The 15491-nt window shown below is 51.6% G+C and overlaps 1 protein-coding gene across 1 annotated transcript in view; it reads right to left on the reverse strand.

Moving 5' to 3' along the window:
- Nucleotides 1-9804: 9804 nt before the first annotated feature.
- Nucleotides 9805-15491, reverse strand: part of CLIC6 (chloride intracellular channel 6) — a 30858-nt gene continuing 25171 nt past the window's right edge. Inside the window, exons 5-6 of the mRNA XM_058799908.1 lie at nt 14951-15132; nt 9805-10000 (exon numbers count right to left, since the gene is read on the reverse strand). Of these exons, the coding sequence (XP_058655891.1) occupies nt 9839-10000; nt 14951-15132 (344 nt within the window). The 3' untranslated portion in view covers nt 9805-9838. The remainder of the gene's footprint in view (nt 10001-14950; nt 15133-15491) is intronic.

Below are 15491 nucleotides of genomic sequence, written 5' to 3' on the forward strand. Positions count from 1 at the left end.
AACTTACAAAAGTTGGAACCCTGGCTGCTGAGAATTTCAAGCTTTCTGTGCTGCCAGGCACTGACCCCCAAGAGAACACTGCACTGACCTGAGGCTCTGGAGGATCTTCCAAAATTCAATAATAAAACTGAGATTAAAGGTGTGGAGTTTGAATAGAAGTGTGTGATATCACAGGGTGGGAAACTCAGAGTTTAAGGGCTTAGAATATAAAAATATATATAGAGCAAGATGGAGATTTTAGGGTGGAGGCTGCTCTTTCTTCTTCACCTTCTCCGTGCGTTTGGGTGGTTTTGTGTCATTGAACAGAAAAGTCCCCATTGCCAACTTTGAGTGATGAGTTATTGGGTTAAAAGTGAAATTAATTTAGGTGTCATTTCTTGATTGGACAGTTTAGCCTTAAAAGACCTTGGGGACAAAGACAGTGAGCCATTTTTGTACCTTGTAAGTGAAATACTGCAGAACTCACAGTTGGTGAGATTGTAACATGGACAAGAAGAAATAAACATTTGAGTCTGAGTATGAACTATAATCTCAAGTGCCTTCAATCCTCATCCCACAGAAGAGAAAAGAAACCAAGAACTGGCACAAAAGCTGTGAAAGTTTTGGCTGCTACACTGTAATAACCCTGCTGATGAGGAAAACCAGTTTGTGTGTGTCCTTGCAGTTGTGTTACTGGGACCTCAGCAAAACACAACGTGGCTCTTGGATTTAGTCAGAGCTTCGAGACTGAATCCTGCAGTGGGGAATCCTGCCTAACTCTTCATCCCTCAGGTGCTGCCTGAGTCACTGAGCTTCAAAAGCTGCTGTTCCTCCGTGTGGCATCTGCAAACATGGCAAATACACCTTGGCCTTGGTTTGTGCAAGGGCTATGCAGGAGCCTCATTCACAGCTGGCCTGCAAGCAAAGCTGAGTTAATTGAACAAACAACAATGGATGATTTCTGAGTGCATCATAGCAAGGAAGAAGACAAAGCCATCAGCATGGAAACAGGTTAGAAAAGATACATGAAAATCTTTGTAAGCTACACTACGTGCATAAGTAGATGTGTATACGTGCCATATTGAATTTCTGTAAAACTTTGCCAGTTATACTGATGTTAGTTGCTTTGCACCAATGAATTTAATAAGTTATTGTGATGTAGTTAACGACTTAAGATCAGGCTTTGTTAAGAGTATATAAGCTGGCAAACACACAGCATAAAAAAACTTTTCTTCTTGGACCCTGATCATGTGTGTATATGTTACATCCGACATAACAGTGACGCTTTTTATTGTACAGAAGCATTCCACTGCTTTCTTGCAATATCTCTTAGCTTTACCATAACTACTTCTCTTTCATTCAAAGCATCAGTCATCTTGTCACTTCATCTCTTCTTCTCTACTACACTTCTTTTATTTTCATGCTTTACTTAGCTATTGGGTCAGAAAGTTTCAAAGCCGTTCTGTGCATCTCTTTTTCACACAGCAGATACAATTACCAATGAACACAAATCACAAAACCATTTTTCACAGAGCACAAAGACAGACGGTGCTGAAATTGTCTCCGTGCCCTTCCAAATGCACCTGGACAGCGGCCCCAGGGGCTGGGCTGGGCTGCCACGATGTCACCCCTGGGCCCAGCTGTGTGAGATGTGACACTAAACCCACAGGATTTCATCTATTTGGGATAAAGAAACGAGGCTTTAAATGTCCTTGGGATAGAAAACCACCTTGGATTGCTCCAAATATTATCTCCTGGGATTGTTACATTAATGTTTTTATATCATAGACCATAATATAAATATTTAATATGAAATAAAAAGAAATTGTTTTCTAGTTTTATTTATTCATTCAATTTCCTCTTCATTTTTCTGTTCTTATCATTCTTAATGTTCTTATTCGTCTTCGTACTACTCTTTCTTACTAGCCTTCTTCTTTGCTACTTCTATGTATTTTTAGATTCCTATTCCTACTCCTATTCCTATTCCTATTCCAATACCTATTCCAGTTCATCTAAATACTTCATATTCTTATTCCTATTCCTAGTAGTCTTCTTCTAAGAATTTCTAAATTCTTATTCCTATTCTATTTCTATGGATCCATAAATAAGGCTTCTCTGTCTTGTCTTCTTCATCTTAGTCATCTTCCTCTTTGTTGTCGTCTTCTTCATCTTCTTCGTCTTCTTTGTCTTCGTCTTCTTCATCTTCTTCATCATATTTGTCTTCATTCTCTTAGTCATCACCTTCTTCCTCATCTCCTCCATCTTCTTTGTCTTCATCATCTTCTCCTTTTTCTTCATCATTTCTCATTCTTCCTCGTTTCACTCCTCGGGCCGTGGCCTCAGGCAGGGACAGCGGAAGAGCCCCCGCAGCGCCCGCAGCGCCCGCCTGAAGCGGGAGGGACGTTTCCTGGCCTTGGCTACACCAGGCAACACCTCCTGAGCAGCTCCGCCCCGGGCAGCAGCTGCCGGCTCGGCCTCCGTGGGACAGCCCGGGGCAGGAGAGGCGCTGGCCAGGGCAGGGGCTGCCAGCTGGGACACCTCTTCCAGAGAAGAGTCTGCCCAGAGCAGTGACGGCAGGGACTTCACTTCACCTTCCTCCTCCTCTCTCTCGCTGTAGGCGTCCCTCTCACTGCAGGGCTCACTGGAAAAAGGCGATGTCTCCTGGCTGCCCTCCAGGAACAGCCGTGGCCCTGCCAGCTCTGACCCTGGCACTGCCCACTCCTCTTCCCAACCCACACTGTAGATGTCCCACTCAGGGCAGGGCTCACTGTCCCAAGCCGAGGTCTCCTGGCTGCCTTCCAGGGACAGCTGTGACCCTGCCAGCTCTGACTCTGCCCCTGCCCACTGCGGCTGCTCCCCGGGGGCCGGGAATGCCAGCGGGGCAGGGCAGGGCCCGGGGGGGCTGTGCGGGGCAGGCGCCGCCCCCGCTGCCGCCTCCTCAGCAGCTCCGCCCCGGGCAGCGGCTGCCGGCTCGGCCTCCGTGGCACGGCCCGGGGCAGGAGAGGAGCTGGGCAGGGCAGGGGCTGCCTCTGCTGCCACCTCTGTGCCCACGGGGCTGCCACAGCGGGGCCCCTCTGCGGGACAAGCCTGGCTGCCCTCCTCCTTCACTGGGCCCACACTGGCTCGCAAGAAGTCCCAAGAGCTGGAGCTCACATCATCCTCCAGCTCGGACACTTCTTCCAGAGAAGAGTCTGTCCCTTGGGACAGCTCTGACTCACTTTCCCCTTCCTCACTGGAAGTGTCCCAGTCACTGTCCCAAGGCAAGGTCTCCTGGCTGCCTTCCTGTGCCAGCTCTGACTCTGCCCCTGCCCACTGCGGCTGCTCCCCGGGGGCCGGGAATGCCAGCGGGGCAGGGCAGGGCCCGGGGGGGCTGTGCGGGGCAGGCGCCGGGATCTCTCCCCTCTCTGCTGGGCCTGTTCCTGCCACTGCTGGATCCTCACTTTCTTCCAGCTGCCTCTGCTCCTGCGGCTGCTGCCCGGCTCCCTGGATCTCCAGCAGCACCTGGCTCACGATCACACAGCTGATGAGCCACGCTGAGTGCAGCAGAGTCTGGCTGCAGCCTGGGGGGCTGACAGGGGCAGGCACTGGGCTCTGTGTCCCTGCTGATGGCAGCTCCTTCCTGGGGGCAGGAGGCTCTGCTGCCTCTTCTGCCTCAGGGGCCACAGGCTCGAGGGGCTCCTCCTGCTCAGCAGCTCCCGCTGGGGCAGCAGCTGCCGGCTCGGCCTCCGTGGGGCTCTGTAGGGAAGGAGAGGCGCTGGTTGGGGCAGGCACTGCCTCTGCTGCCACCTCTGTGCCCACGGGGCTGCCACAGCTGGGCCCCCTGCGGGACAAGGCTCAGGCTCCTCCTCACTCACTGCTAGCAAGGATCTGTCCCACGTCTCAGAGCTGTTGGCATTTCTCCACTGGGACAGCTCCTGCCTGCTCACATCTCCCTCCCACAGGGACAGCTTTCCCTCACTGCCATCGTCCCACCAGGGCAGCTCTGGGGCTGCAGCGTCTGCTCCTTGGCACAGCTCCTTGTCACTGCTGGCTCTCACCTGGGACAATTCCAGCTCTCTCCTGTCTTCCCACTGGGACATGTGACAGTGCACATCTTGTCCCCATGGTCAGAGGTCTTGGTACCTCTCACCTTCCCTCTGGGAAAGCTCTTGGGCATCGTCCCACTGGGAATCATCTGGGACACTCACATCTCTCTGCAGGGACAGCTCGTGGGATCTTTTGTCTTCTCCCCATCCCAACTCCTGCTGCCCTCTCATGTCTATTTCCCACTGGGATATCTCTTGGGTTGTGAAACATTCTTCCCCCTCGCACTCCTCTTGGTCCATCTCACTGAGGACTCTGCCCATTTTCTTTCCCTTCCTAGAGCTCTTGGTGTTTCCCACCTCTGCACTGTGAAACTATCCCAACTCCCACATGTACCTGGCATTGGTACAGCAAGTCTTGGCTGCTCCTGGATCTCCACTGGGACATTTCTCGAACTCTCGGTACTTGTCTCTCGTACGTCCTTTGCACACCTTCCCACTGGGAAAGCTCCTCCTCACTGTCACCTTCCCACTGGGAAAGCTCACAGTCCACTCGGGCAAAGGGCCTCTCCTCCTCCTCAGTCTGTGACAGGGGCAGCACTGACCTGCCCACTGCCCCCGACCACTGCCCGCTGGGGGCCTCCAGCCAGCTGGGCAAGGGGCTGGCGACCGGGAGTTGGAGTTGCCTTTGTCCTCCTCGCTGTCCTCGTCTGTCGCTGTCGGCCTCTGTCGCTGTGGGCGTCCAGCGCAGACAGACACAGGGAGCTGCTTCCTGCACAGAGAGCGGCTCTCCTGCGACTGGGCACCGCAGGGCTCTGCGCCCCTTAGACACCCTCAGCCAGGCCGGGGCTCCCTGATGTCACAAGGCTCTCTGGCCACCACCACGTCCCACATCACAAAGGGCCCCGACACCGTGTGCCTGTGTCACCAAGGGCCACCCGGGGCAGCCCAACATCAGTGCAGCAGCCAGGAAGTTGCTGGGAGCAGCCCCGCACTTGTGGCCTTTGGCCCTGCTGTGCCCAGAGCCCTGAGAGGCTTTGGCCACTCTTAGAAATGATCAATCGAAAGCCAAATTATCAAAAATGCTGAAAGATTTATTTATCTTTTTCTGTGACCAAAATGCAGTCCTCAAAACCACCACAGCCAAAGAGACAGCGTCGAGTCCGGGTTCGGCGCTGGGTGAGCATAGATCTGACCTCTACTGCGTCCGATCCCCTCTTGCTCACAACAGCTGCTTTTAGAGAGGATGTTTTATGCAGTTTAGTATGCCTGAGGCCAAGGAGTCCAAGTTTCTTTTGTAACTTTGCATATTCATAGTTGGTTCTTTCACTGTGCAGAGCTGGACAATCGCCATTTCCTGGGTGATAGCCAGCGTTGATCAAATCCCAGGAAGATGCGTACTCACATGTATCTTTCTGACGGCTTCTGCTATCTTGATCGATGCTAATCAACAGGGCAATGATCCCTCTTAGGTGTCTTCCATGGCTCAGGATGGCGGTGACCATTGTGCTGGGTGGGTCTATTCATAAGCTAAATGCCGATCGTTATCCTGCCCCCGTCAGGAATTTCAAAGTTTGAATAGATGTCTGCCTCTCAGGCTGCTTGTGGTCAGAGACTCGTTTGGATCTCACAATCTTTATAAAATACATTCCTTTATAGCATGGATTATTTCTAACATATATTACAGCCACACTGCCACAGGACAGCCCCAGCCCCACAGCTCTTCATCCTCGTGTTCTTCCCAATGGGAGAGCTGTTTGTTGTCATCCTCTTCCCACGGGGACATGTCTTGGACATCATAGTCTTCCCCAAACCACAGCTCTGTTTTGCGTTTGACGTCTGCTGGGGAAAGCTTCTCATCCTCGTAGTTAACCCCATGGGACAGCTCTTTGTCACTGTCACTGTTCCCCTGGGACAGCTCTTTTTCATGCTTCTCTTCACCCAGGGACAGCTCCTTGTAACTCTTGCTGTCCCCTCGGGAGAGCCCATTGTCACCTTCCACTGGGGACAGCTTCTCGTCATTGCTGTTTTCCCTGGGAAGAGCTTGATGGCCTCTTCCAATTTGGACAGCTCACGGTCACTTGTGGTGTCCTCTGGACCAACCTCGATGTCCTCTTCCACTTTGGACAGCTCCTCATCAGCTGGGCCATCCCCCAAAACCACCACGATGTCCTCTTCCACTGGGGACAGCTCCCGGTCACTTGTGCTGTCCACTGGAAAGAGCTCACTGTCATCTTCCACTGGGGACAGCTCCAGGCCACTCTTGCTGTCCCCTAGAGAGAGCTCGATGGCCTCTTCCACTGGGGACAGCTGTGGTCAGTGCTGCTGTCCCCTGTAAGGCTCTCGATGGCCTCTTCCACTGGGGACAGCTCCTCATCGCTGCCATGTTCCCTGTGGGACAGCTCGTTGTCATTGCTCTGTCTCTCCAGCTCTGTGCCTGTGAGGCTGTGCCCCACGGCTCGAGCCCCCGAGGGGATGGGCAGCACAGGCAGCAGCTGCCAGCTCGGGGACACTCGGGCTGTGCCCTCCTGGGCCACCCTGAGAGGGGCAAGAACATGGGACAGAGATGGCTCCCTTGGCAGAGCAGACTCTGGCCCTTGCACTGGCCTCTCCTTCCTGCCTCCTCCCTGACTCTCGGCCTCCTCTGCAGGCTCAGCAGTTGGCTTTGGGCAGCAGGGGAGGTGGGGTTCCCCTTCCCTTGTCCATCTCTCTTTCCATCCCAGCCATCCTCTGCAAAGCCATCCAGGGAGATGCTTCCTCCAGACAGGCAGCAGCTCCCTGGTGCTGCGTGCCTCCTTTGGGACAGCTCAGTGGGACTGTCCTGTGCTCCTCAGCAGAGCCCTGCATCCTCATCCACTTCCCACTGAGAGAGCCCTTTGTCCTCATCTGCTTCCCAGGGGACAGCGACTTGGACATTGTCAGTCCCTGGGTTCACACACAGGAAGGAAAAACGAGACCTGTTAACCTGGAATCAGGCGGGGGCTGCGGGGGCTCTTCCGCTGTCCCTGCCTGAGGCCACGGCCGGAGCAGCGGCACAGACACGGTGCTGACAGCAGCGAGTGCTCCCAGAGCTCCCGTCCTGCAGGGCTGCGCCTCGCACTGCACGGACAACACCAGGGGGAGCTGGGGCAGCGAACGGGAGCAGCGAGACGAGGAGGGAGAGGAGAACCAAAATGAAGACAAACAGCAGAGATGAAGAATGCGAAGAGGAACAGGATGGAGAACATTTTCAAAATTCAGTAAGGAAGAATATTATTAAGAGGAATAGAATAGAATACAATACAATACAATACAACACAATACAATACAATACAATACAATGCGATACAATACAATAATTATGGAAGAAGAGAAGTAGAATGAGAAGAATAGGAAAAATAATTTAGGAATACAGAAATGAAGATAAAGTGTAATGGATAGCTCTGTTAGAACATACTTAGCATTTAGTACATATTGTATGTTTATACAACAATTCATGATATAAAAACATGAATATACAATAAGTTCTAATTACTATACATTATAATGTCCAGGAAATCACCAGTTCCAATTACTTAAGAATTAGCATGTTTTCTAATAAAGTTTCTGAAAAGGCACAAGAACAGAGTGCCCAGGTTTCATTTCTGTCTCTCGGCGGTGCCGATGCATTTTCCCAGGCAGTGGCACGGAGTCCCCTGTGAGCAGGGAGTGCTCAGCCCCAGCGCAGCGGGAGAGTTGCCGGCCGGGCGGGCAGGGCAGGGCTGGCGCTGCTCTCTGCAGCTGAACTGAAGGCGCCCGTTGGGGCCGGCTGAGAGAGAGCTGTGCTGGGAGAGAGCCCTTGGCAGCGGGGCTGTGCAGCCGCCAGAGCGGAGCCAGCACAGCCCCGCTGGGACGCTGCCCGTGGCCCGGCAGCCCGGCTGGGGCCGTTCCTCAGCAGCCCGGCCCGCCTGGAGCAGCCCCGGCCCGGCGGGAGGGGTTCCCCCGCTGCAGCCCCAGCCGAGGCAGCGGCAGCAGCAGCCGCTCTGTGCTGCTCACACCGATCCCTGGGCAGCAGCTGCTCGGGGCTGTGCGGCCACAGAGCCCAAAGCAGCGCAACCAAGCCTGAGCAGCGGCTCTGGGGCTCTGCTGCTCCTGCTGGGCAGCCCCACAGGGCTCAGGGCTGGGCAGCCGGGGCTGGAGCCGCTCTGGGCACCTCCGGCCTCGGGGCTGCTCCTGTGCTGCCCCAGGGCAGGGCCTTGCTCCGGCATTAGGGTTTCTTTCTTCTGGGATCACTCTCACAGAATCCCCAAATCCCTGGGGCTGGCACAACCCTGCCAGCCCATGCAGTGCCAGCTGTGCCCACCTTGTGCCCAGCCCAGAGCACTCAGTGCCACCTCCAGGGCACACCTGCAGGGATGGGCACTGCAAAGCTCCCTGGGCAGCCCCTGCCAAGGCCTGAGCTCCCTTTCCATGGGCAAATTGCTGCTGCTGTCCCAGCTGAGCCTGCCCTGGCCCGGCCTGAGGCCGCTCCCTCTGCTCCTGTCCCTGTTCCCTGGAGCAGAGCCCGACCCCCCCGGCTGTGCCCTCCTGGCAGGGCGTACAGAAGGATTGTTCCTTTCTTAGGCCCTCTCCTCCTCCTCTCTGCTTTCCAAAACCAAATAAGAATCACTGAAGGATGAGAAATCTCTCATGAGTATTTGTTACTGGATGCTCTGCATTTCCTCTGTCCACAGGGACAGCCAAGTGTTCCCTCCTCCCTTGCCCAAAATCCAACAGCAGAGAGTCCCCAGGCCAGCGTTCTCTCTGGGGGAGCAGCAGGAGGGAAGTTTGAGGATTCTGCAGCTCTGACAGAGGGGAAGTGTCACATTCACATTCTCTGAAAAATCCCTTCACCCAGGATTTTTCTCCTGGGAAGCTGAGAAGCTTCAGAGAAAAAGGAAAACAATTCTTATCTCATTTGCTTCTCCTGTGTAGTGCTCATGTGGAATGTTTGGAGATTGTTTACCCACAGGTGATTGTTTCATTGGATTCTGCTGTGAATTATTTTCACTCATTGGCTGTGTTGGGACTCTGGAGAGAGTCAGGAGTTTTCATTATTATCTTTTTAGCCTTCTGTAAGTATCCTTTCCATATTCTTTAATAGGGTTTAGTTTGGTATTCTTTAATATAATATAGTATCTTAAAATAATAAATCAGCCTTCTGAGAACATGGAGTCAGATTCATCATTCCTTCCTTCATCTGGGAGAACCCAAATACAATAGGGAAGGCAGGAATTCTCCTTTCTTTCTGTCTTTTCCACACCAAAGGAGACTCCTGCAGTGGAAATAGGAACTGTTCATGGTGGAGCTGCCCTGCAGGGCTCCAGCCCAGAGGAGAGGCCTGGGGGACACCAGGTGTGGTCCCACCTGCAGGCTGGGCTCTCCCCTGGGTCACTCAGGGGCTGCTGGCTCAGGGCAGTGAAGCAGAGAGAAACCATCCAGTCAGAGGTGAAATTTGGCAAGAGCTGTGTGGCACAGACCAGAGGCAGCACTAATGAAAGGTTCAAAGTGTTCAAACAGCCTCGTTCTTCCCAAAATGCAGTGATTTGTTCTGTGGTACTGCTGTAAGCGTGTGACCCACACTGCTCCCCTAAATCTACAAACCTTTACCACTGATGGATGCCTTTCCCTTGGAATGGACAACCCACTTTGCAGCGTGCAAGACACACAAACACAAGCGCACACTTAATTTAAGAAGGAGTAAATAATGCAATACAATCATTATAAAAGGATTGGCCAATAGCAGAACTTAAAATCACACTGCAGAATCTCTGCTGGTTTGTGCTTTTCCAGCTTGGCTGTTGTCCATCACAGAAGCAACAAACAGAGGCATCTTCAGGTTACTTCATTCTCTTTGCCACATCCAAGTAAGCGTATTCAATCTCCTGGTCAGCAGGGCACGTGTTTGTGAATTCATCTCTTGCATATGCATTTTTCAAGTATCTGGAAATCCCTGTCATTTCAGGTGGGAAGTGAAAATTTCGGTATTTTTTTGCAACGACCTTTCATGAAAAGAAAAAAGGATAAAGAAGAAAAACATCATTGCACATATAATCTGCAAATCCCAAAACATCCCAAGCCTACTCTTTATGCCTGTTTTTCATTTCCAGTGTGTGGGTCTGGTGTTGTTGGTGAGCAAGGGCAAAGAAGGAAAGACACAAAAAGAAGACATGGGGTGGAGAAAGTTGCTGAACTCCCTGTAAAGGATTTGTTTTGTGTCTATATCTCTATTTTTATCTATATCTTGCTAAAGATGTGCAAAGCCACATGGACCAGTAGAACAAACTGGAAGAGATCCAGGTTAACCCAGCAAACTTAAGCTAGAATGAACAGAATAAACCTACAGGAATAAACTTGAAAACTTTCACAGAAACACATGAATAAAAAAATTTAAAAGATGAATTTTAAAAAATGAAAAATATGAATTAAAATGTTAAAAATATGAAATAAAACTAGGTATTAAAAATAAGAAAATATAAATTAAGAATATAAAAATAAAAATATTTAAAATTAAAATTTAAAATATTTAATATGAATATTTAATATGAAAAATATTTAATATGAAAAATATTTAATATGAAAATATTTAATATGAAAAATATTAAATAAAAATATGAATAAAATAAGAAAAATATGAATTAAAAGGCTTAATTTCAAATGATCAGGGAAGACAGCTCTTGGCTGAGCCCCGATCCCTGCCTGCAGGCAGCAGGGCTGATGTGGCAGTGTGACGTTCCTCCTGCCTCCCTCTGCAGACATCCCCTGACCCAGGGGATTCTCCCCATGCTGGCCCTGGCTGCTTCCCAGGGTTTGCTGTGCCTGAGTGTGGGAAGGGCTCAGCCCTGGCTGCTGTCTGCAGCAGGATCAGCCAGGACACGGCTGGGCAAAGTTCTCCCTTGTGGAAAGAGATTGGATCCCCTCTTCCTCTGGCAGAGTGGGAGTCTAACAGGGAACTTCCTGAGGTGACCTTGCTGTTTAAAAGCAGTGAAATTCCAGTGTGGCCATTTCTCTTCCAGAGCCTTGCAGAGTAGAATCACAGAATCACAGAATGGTTTGGGTTGAAGGGACCTCAAAGCTCATCCAGTGCCACCCCTGCCATGGCAGGGTCACCTCCCACTGTCCCCAGTGCCCAGCCTGGCCCTGGGCACTGCCAGGGATGCAGGGGCAGCCCCAGCTGCTCTGGGAATTCTCCAAGGCCTCCCCAGCCCGCCAGGGAGGAATTCCTCATTCCCCATACCCTGTGTAACCCTTCTCTCCTTCAGCTCAAGGCCATCCCCCCTTGTCCTGTCCCTCCATGTCCCTCTCCAGCCTTCTGGGCTGTGGCAATGCCAGTCCCAGGCCACTGGAGCTGTTCAGGTGTTGGGGTTCCCCTGACTTCTGGGCCCTCCCGGGGGGCTCCTCTGTCAGGGGAGACCCTCCTGGGGTGGTTTGTGTCAGGAAAGAGAGATGTACTGGATCTTTTCAGTCTTCAGATTCTTGTTTATTGTTATCCTACCTAGAGTTTTGCACGCTGTCCACACCAGGCTTAGTGCACTGGAAAAGCACCACAAAAATGGCCAACAATCTCTTGTTCCAAGGTCTTTTAAAGCTAAACTATCCAATGAAAAACTGACACCTGGCTTATTTCCCTTTTTAACCCAATAACTGATCCCAAAGAGCTGCAATGGGGACTTTTCTGCCCAATTATAAAATGTCACCCAAACCCATGGAGAAGAAGGAGGAAGAAGAAGTATGAGGGAGAAACCCAGGATGACACCCTGTGCCCTCCATTTTGCTGCCATCCACAACACATTAAAAATCCCAAAACCTCAATTTCTCACCAAGTGATGCACCTACACTGCTCTCTATAATCTATTGCACACCTTAGTGGATTCCAGTCTATTTTGGAGTTTAGGAAACTTTCTCCATGGATGAGGGTCAAAGTCATCCATGACTTTGACCAGAGCAGACACAGAAATATTCCCTGTGCCCTGGGTTTCCACACTCAGGTTGTGTGGATGCCCCACAGTCCTGCAGGAGGAGGCTGGGAGCCTTGCCTGGGAGGCGCTGGGTAGAGGCCAGCCTGTCAGAATTGGAAATTAAACATGGCAGAAACAGAAATGGGGATGGACAGTATAAGGTAGCCTTCCTTGGCTGTGCTCATGTGCACCTTGCATGTGAAACCCAGATGAGAACACCTCTGCAGCCCTGCATCCAGCACTCACCTCAGCCCCGTGCCTGAGAGAGGCTCAGCACTGCAGCCACAGCTCAGATAGGAAACAGCTCCTCCAGACCTGCAGCCACCCAAGTGAGGATCCCCCTGGCTGTAGGGAAACAGCCTCAGTGTCCCTGGGTGTGCCCCCAGAATAGAGAAAGGATCCCTCTGCCAGCTAGTGCTGGAACCCAGGGCACAGGGAATGCTTCTCTGCCTGTCCTGGGAAGTCCTGATCCCCAGGAGAGCACTGCCTTTAACCTGACCCAAAGGAGAGCACTGCCTTTAACCTGAGCCATGGAGAGCACTGCCTTTAACCTGAGCCCCAGGAGAGCACTGCCTTTAACCTGAGCCCATGAGAACACTGCCTTTAACCTGAGCCATGGAGAGCACTGCCTTTAACCTGAGCCCAGGAGAGCACTGCCTTTAACCTGAGCCCAGGACAGCACTGCCTTTAACCTGAGCCATGGAGAGCACTGCCTTTAACCTGAGCCATGGAGAGCACTGCCTTTAACCTGAGCCAAAGGAGAGCACTGCCTTTAACGTGACCCAAAGGAGAGCACTGCCTTTAACCTGATCCCCAGGAGAGCACTGCCTTTAACCTGATCCCAGGAGAGCACTGCCTTTAACCTGAGCCATGGAGAGCACTGCCTTTAACCTGATCCCCAGGAGAGCACTGCCTTTAACCTGAGCCCCAGGAGAGCACTGCCTTTAACCTGAGCCCAGGAGAGCACTGCCTTTAACCTGAGCCCAGGAGAGCACTGCCTTTAACCTGATCCCCAGGAGAGCACTGCCTTTAACCTGACCCAAAGGAGAGCACTGCCTTTAACGTGACCCAAAGGAGAGCACTGCCTTTAACCTGAGCCATGGAGAGCACTGCCTTTAACGTGACCCAAAGGAGAGCACTGCCTTTAACCTGACCCAAAGGAGAGCACTGCCTTTAACGTGACCCAAAGGAGAGCACTGCCTTTAACCTGACCCAAAGGAGAGCACTGCCTTTAACCTGAGCCCAGGAGAGCACTGCCTTTAACCTGAGCCCAGGAGAGCACTGCCTTTAACCTGATCCCCAGGAGAGCACTGCCTTTAACCTGACCCAAAGGAGAGCACTGCCTTTAACCTGACCCAAAGGAGAGCACTGCCTTTAACCTGAGCCATGGAGAGCACTGCCTTTAACCTGACCCAAAGGAGAGCACTGCCTTTAACCTGAGCCCCAGGAGAGCACTGCCTTTAACCTGAGCCCAGGAGAGCACTGCCTTTAACCTGATCCCCAGGAGAGCACTGCCTTTAACCTGACCCAAAGGAGAGCACTGCCTTTAACGTGAGCCATGGAGAGCACTGCCTTTAACCTGAGCCATGGAGAGCACTGCCTTTAACCTGAGCCCAGGAGAGCACTGCCTTTAACCTGAGCCCAGGAGAGCACTGCCTTTAACCTGAGCCCAGGAGAGCACTGCCTTTAACCTGAGCCCAGGAGAGCACTGCCTTTAACCTGACCCAAAGGAGAGCACTGCCTTTAACCTGAGCCCAGGAGAGCACTGCCTTTAACGTGACCCAAAGGAGAGCACTGCCTTTAACCTGAGCCAAAGGAGAGCACTGCCTTTAACCTGAGCCAAAGGAGAGCACTGCCTTTAACCTGAGCCCCAGGAGAGCACTGCCTTTAACCTGAGCCAAAGGAGAGCACTGCCTTTAACCTGAGCCCAGGAGAGCACTGCCTTTAACCTGAGCCCCAGGAGAGCACTGCCTTTAACCTGAGCCCCAGGAGAGCACTGCCTTTAACCTGAGCCCAGGAGAGCACTGCCTTTAACCTGAGCCCAGGAGAGCACTGCCTTTAACCTGAGCCCAGGAGAGCACTGCCTTTAACCTGAGCCCCAGGAGAGCACTGCCTTTAACCTGATCCCCAGGAGAGCACTGCCTTTAACCTGACCCAAAGGAGAGCACTGCCTTTAACCTGAGCCAAAGGAGAGCACTGCCTTTAACGTGACCCAAAGGAGAGCACTGCCTTTAACCTGAGCCAAAGGAGAGCACTGCCTTTAACCTGAGCCAAAGGAGAGCACTGCCTTTAACCTGAGCCAAAGGAAAGCACTGCTTTTAACCTTCATCCATGGAGAGCACTGCCTTTAACCTTCATCCATGGAGAAAGCTTCCAAAAAGCCTTTGGGATGAACTGGAATCTGTGTTTGTCAAGTAGGCATTGGCAGAGTTTATCACAGGGTGAAAAACTCAGAGTTTGGGGTTTTTGGTGTGGAAGTGGGTGGGAGATAAGGTGGAGGATTTGGGGCATTGTCTGATCTCCTTCTTGTTCTTCACCTGCTCTGTTTTCTGCAGTGTTGGGGGCACAGAGGGATTGGTGAGAAAGAGCCACAATCAGATGTTGTTTGAACAGACAAATAATTAGTTACTAGGTGTTAATATTATAAAATAATAATATTTTAGGTAGAAAGGTAGAAATAAAATACATTCTAAAAGTTAATTGAACAAAATAGCTTTAAAAGACCTTAAACCTGTGTGTCTGGTGACTTTTGGTGCCTTTTTCTTCATACACTGAGATGCAGAGGAGTGCTAAACTATTGATAAGAGAAAAATAAACAACAGCCTGAAGACAAAGAAACAAAAGTCCCATCCATCTCTCAATCCTAGCACAAAACTTTTTAAGGATCTCCCCATCAAGGGATTTTTTTGGGGAGAGGTTTCCACAATCTAGAAAAGGATTTCAGAGCTGCTGTGCTTCCCTTCTCTGCAGGAGGCTAAAGAAGCAAATGCAAACCTTGATGATGTGGAGCTTTGGCAGGAGGTTGCAATCTGCTAAAGTGAGCTCATCCCCGTCCAGGAATTTCCGGCTGGAAGCAGCGATCTCCTCCCTGCTGTAAGCATCGATTTCATCTGGCAGGGGGCTATTTAAATAGTTGTCCAGCTTCTTCAGGGCTTTAAGCAAAGATTTTTCCAAATCTGGGTTAAGACAATAAAAAGATCATTCAAGGCTGTACCAAGGTCCCCGTGACACCAAGCGACTCCTGCATCGTGTCTGCTGGCACCAGCCCAGACATCTGGCTGTGCCAGCTCCTGCAATTCCCTGATCCAAGCTTAAACCTTAATGCTGGGATAAAGGCTCTAAGGAGCTAAAGGGAGTTCTGGGAAAAACCATCCTGGGGCTGTTGTTACCAGGAATGGCTCCTCAAACCCCTCTGTGGGGTGGGGTTTGGCTCCGTGGCCTGGCCCTGCCTTCACACTGACTGCACTGCTGGCCCAGGCAGGGCAGCACAGCTGGAGCGACAGCAGCAGGTCCTGGGGTGCCCCTTTGGGGTGTC

Source organism: Ammospiza caudacuta, chromosome 2 (assembly GCF_027887145.1).
Source record: "Ammospiza caudacuta isolate bAmmCau1 chromosome 2, bAmmCau1.pri, whole genome shotgun sequence".
In the NCBI taxonomy this organism is placed as follows: Eukaryota; Metazoa; Chordata; class Aves; order Passeriformes; family Passerellidae; genus Ammospiza; species Ammospiza caudacuta.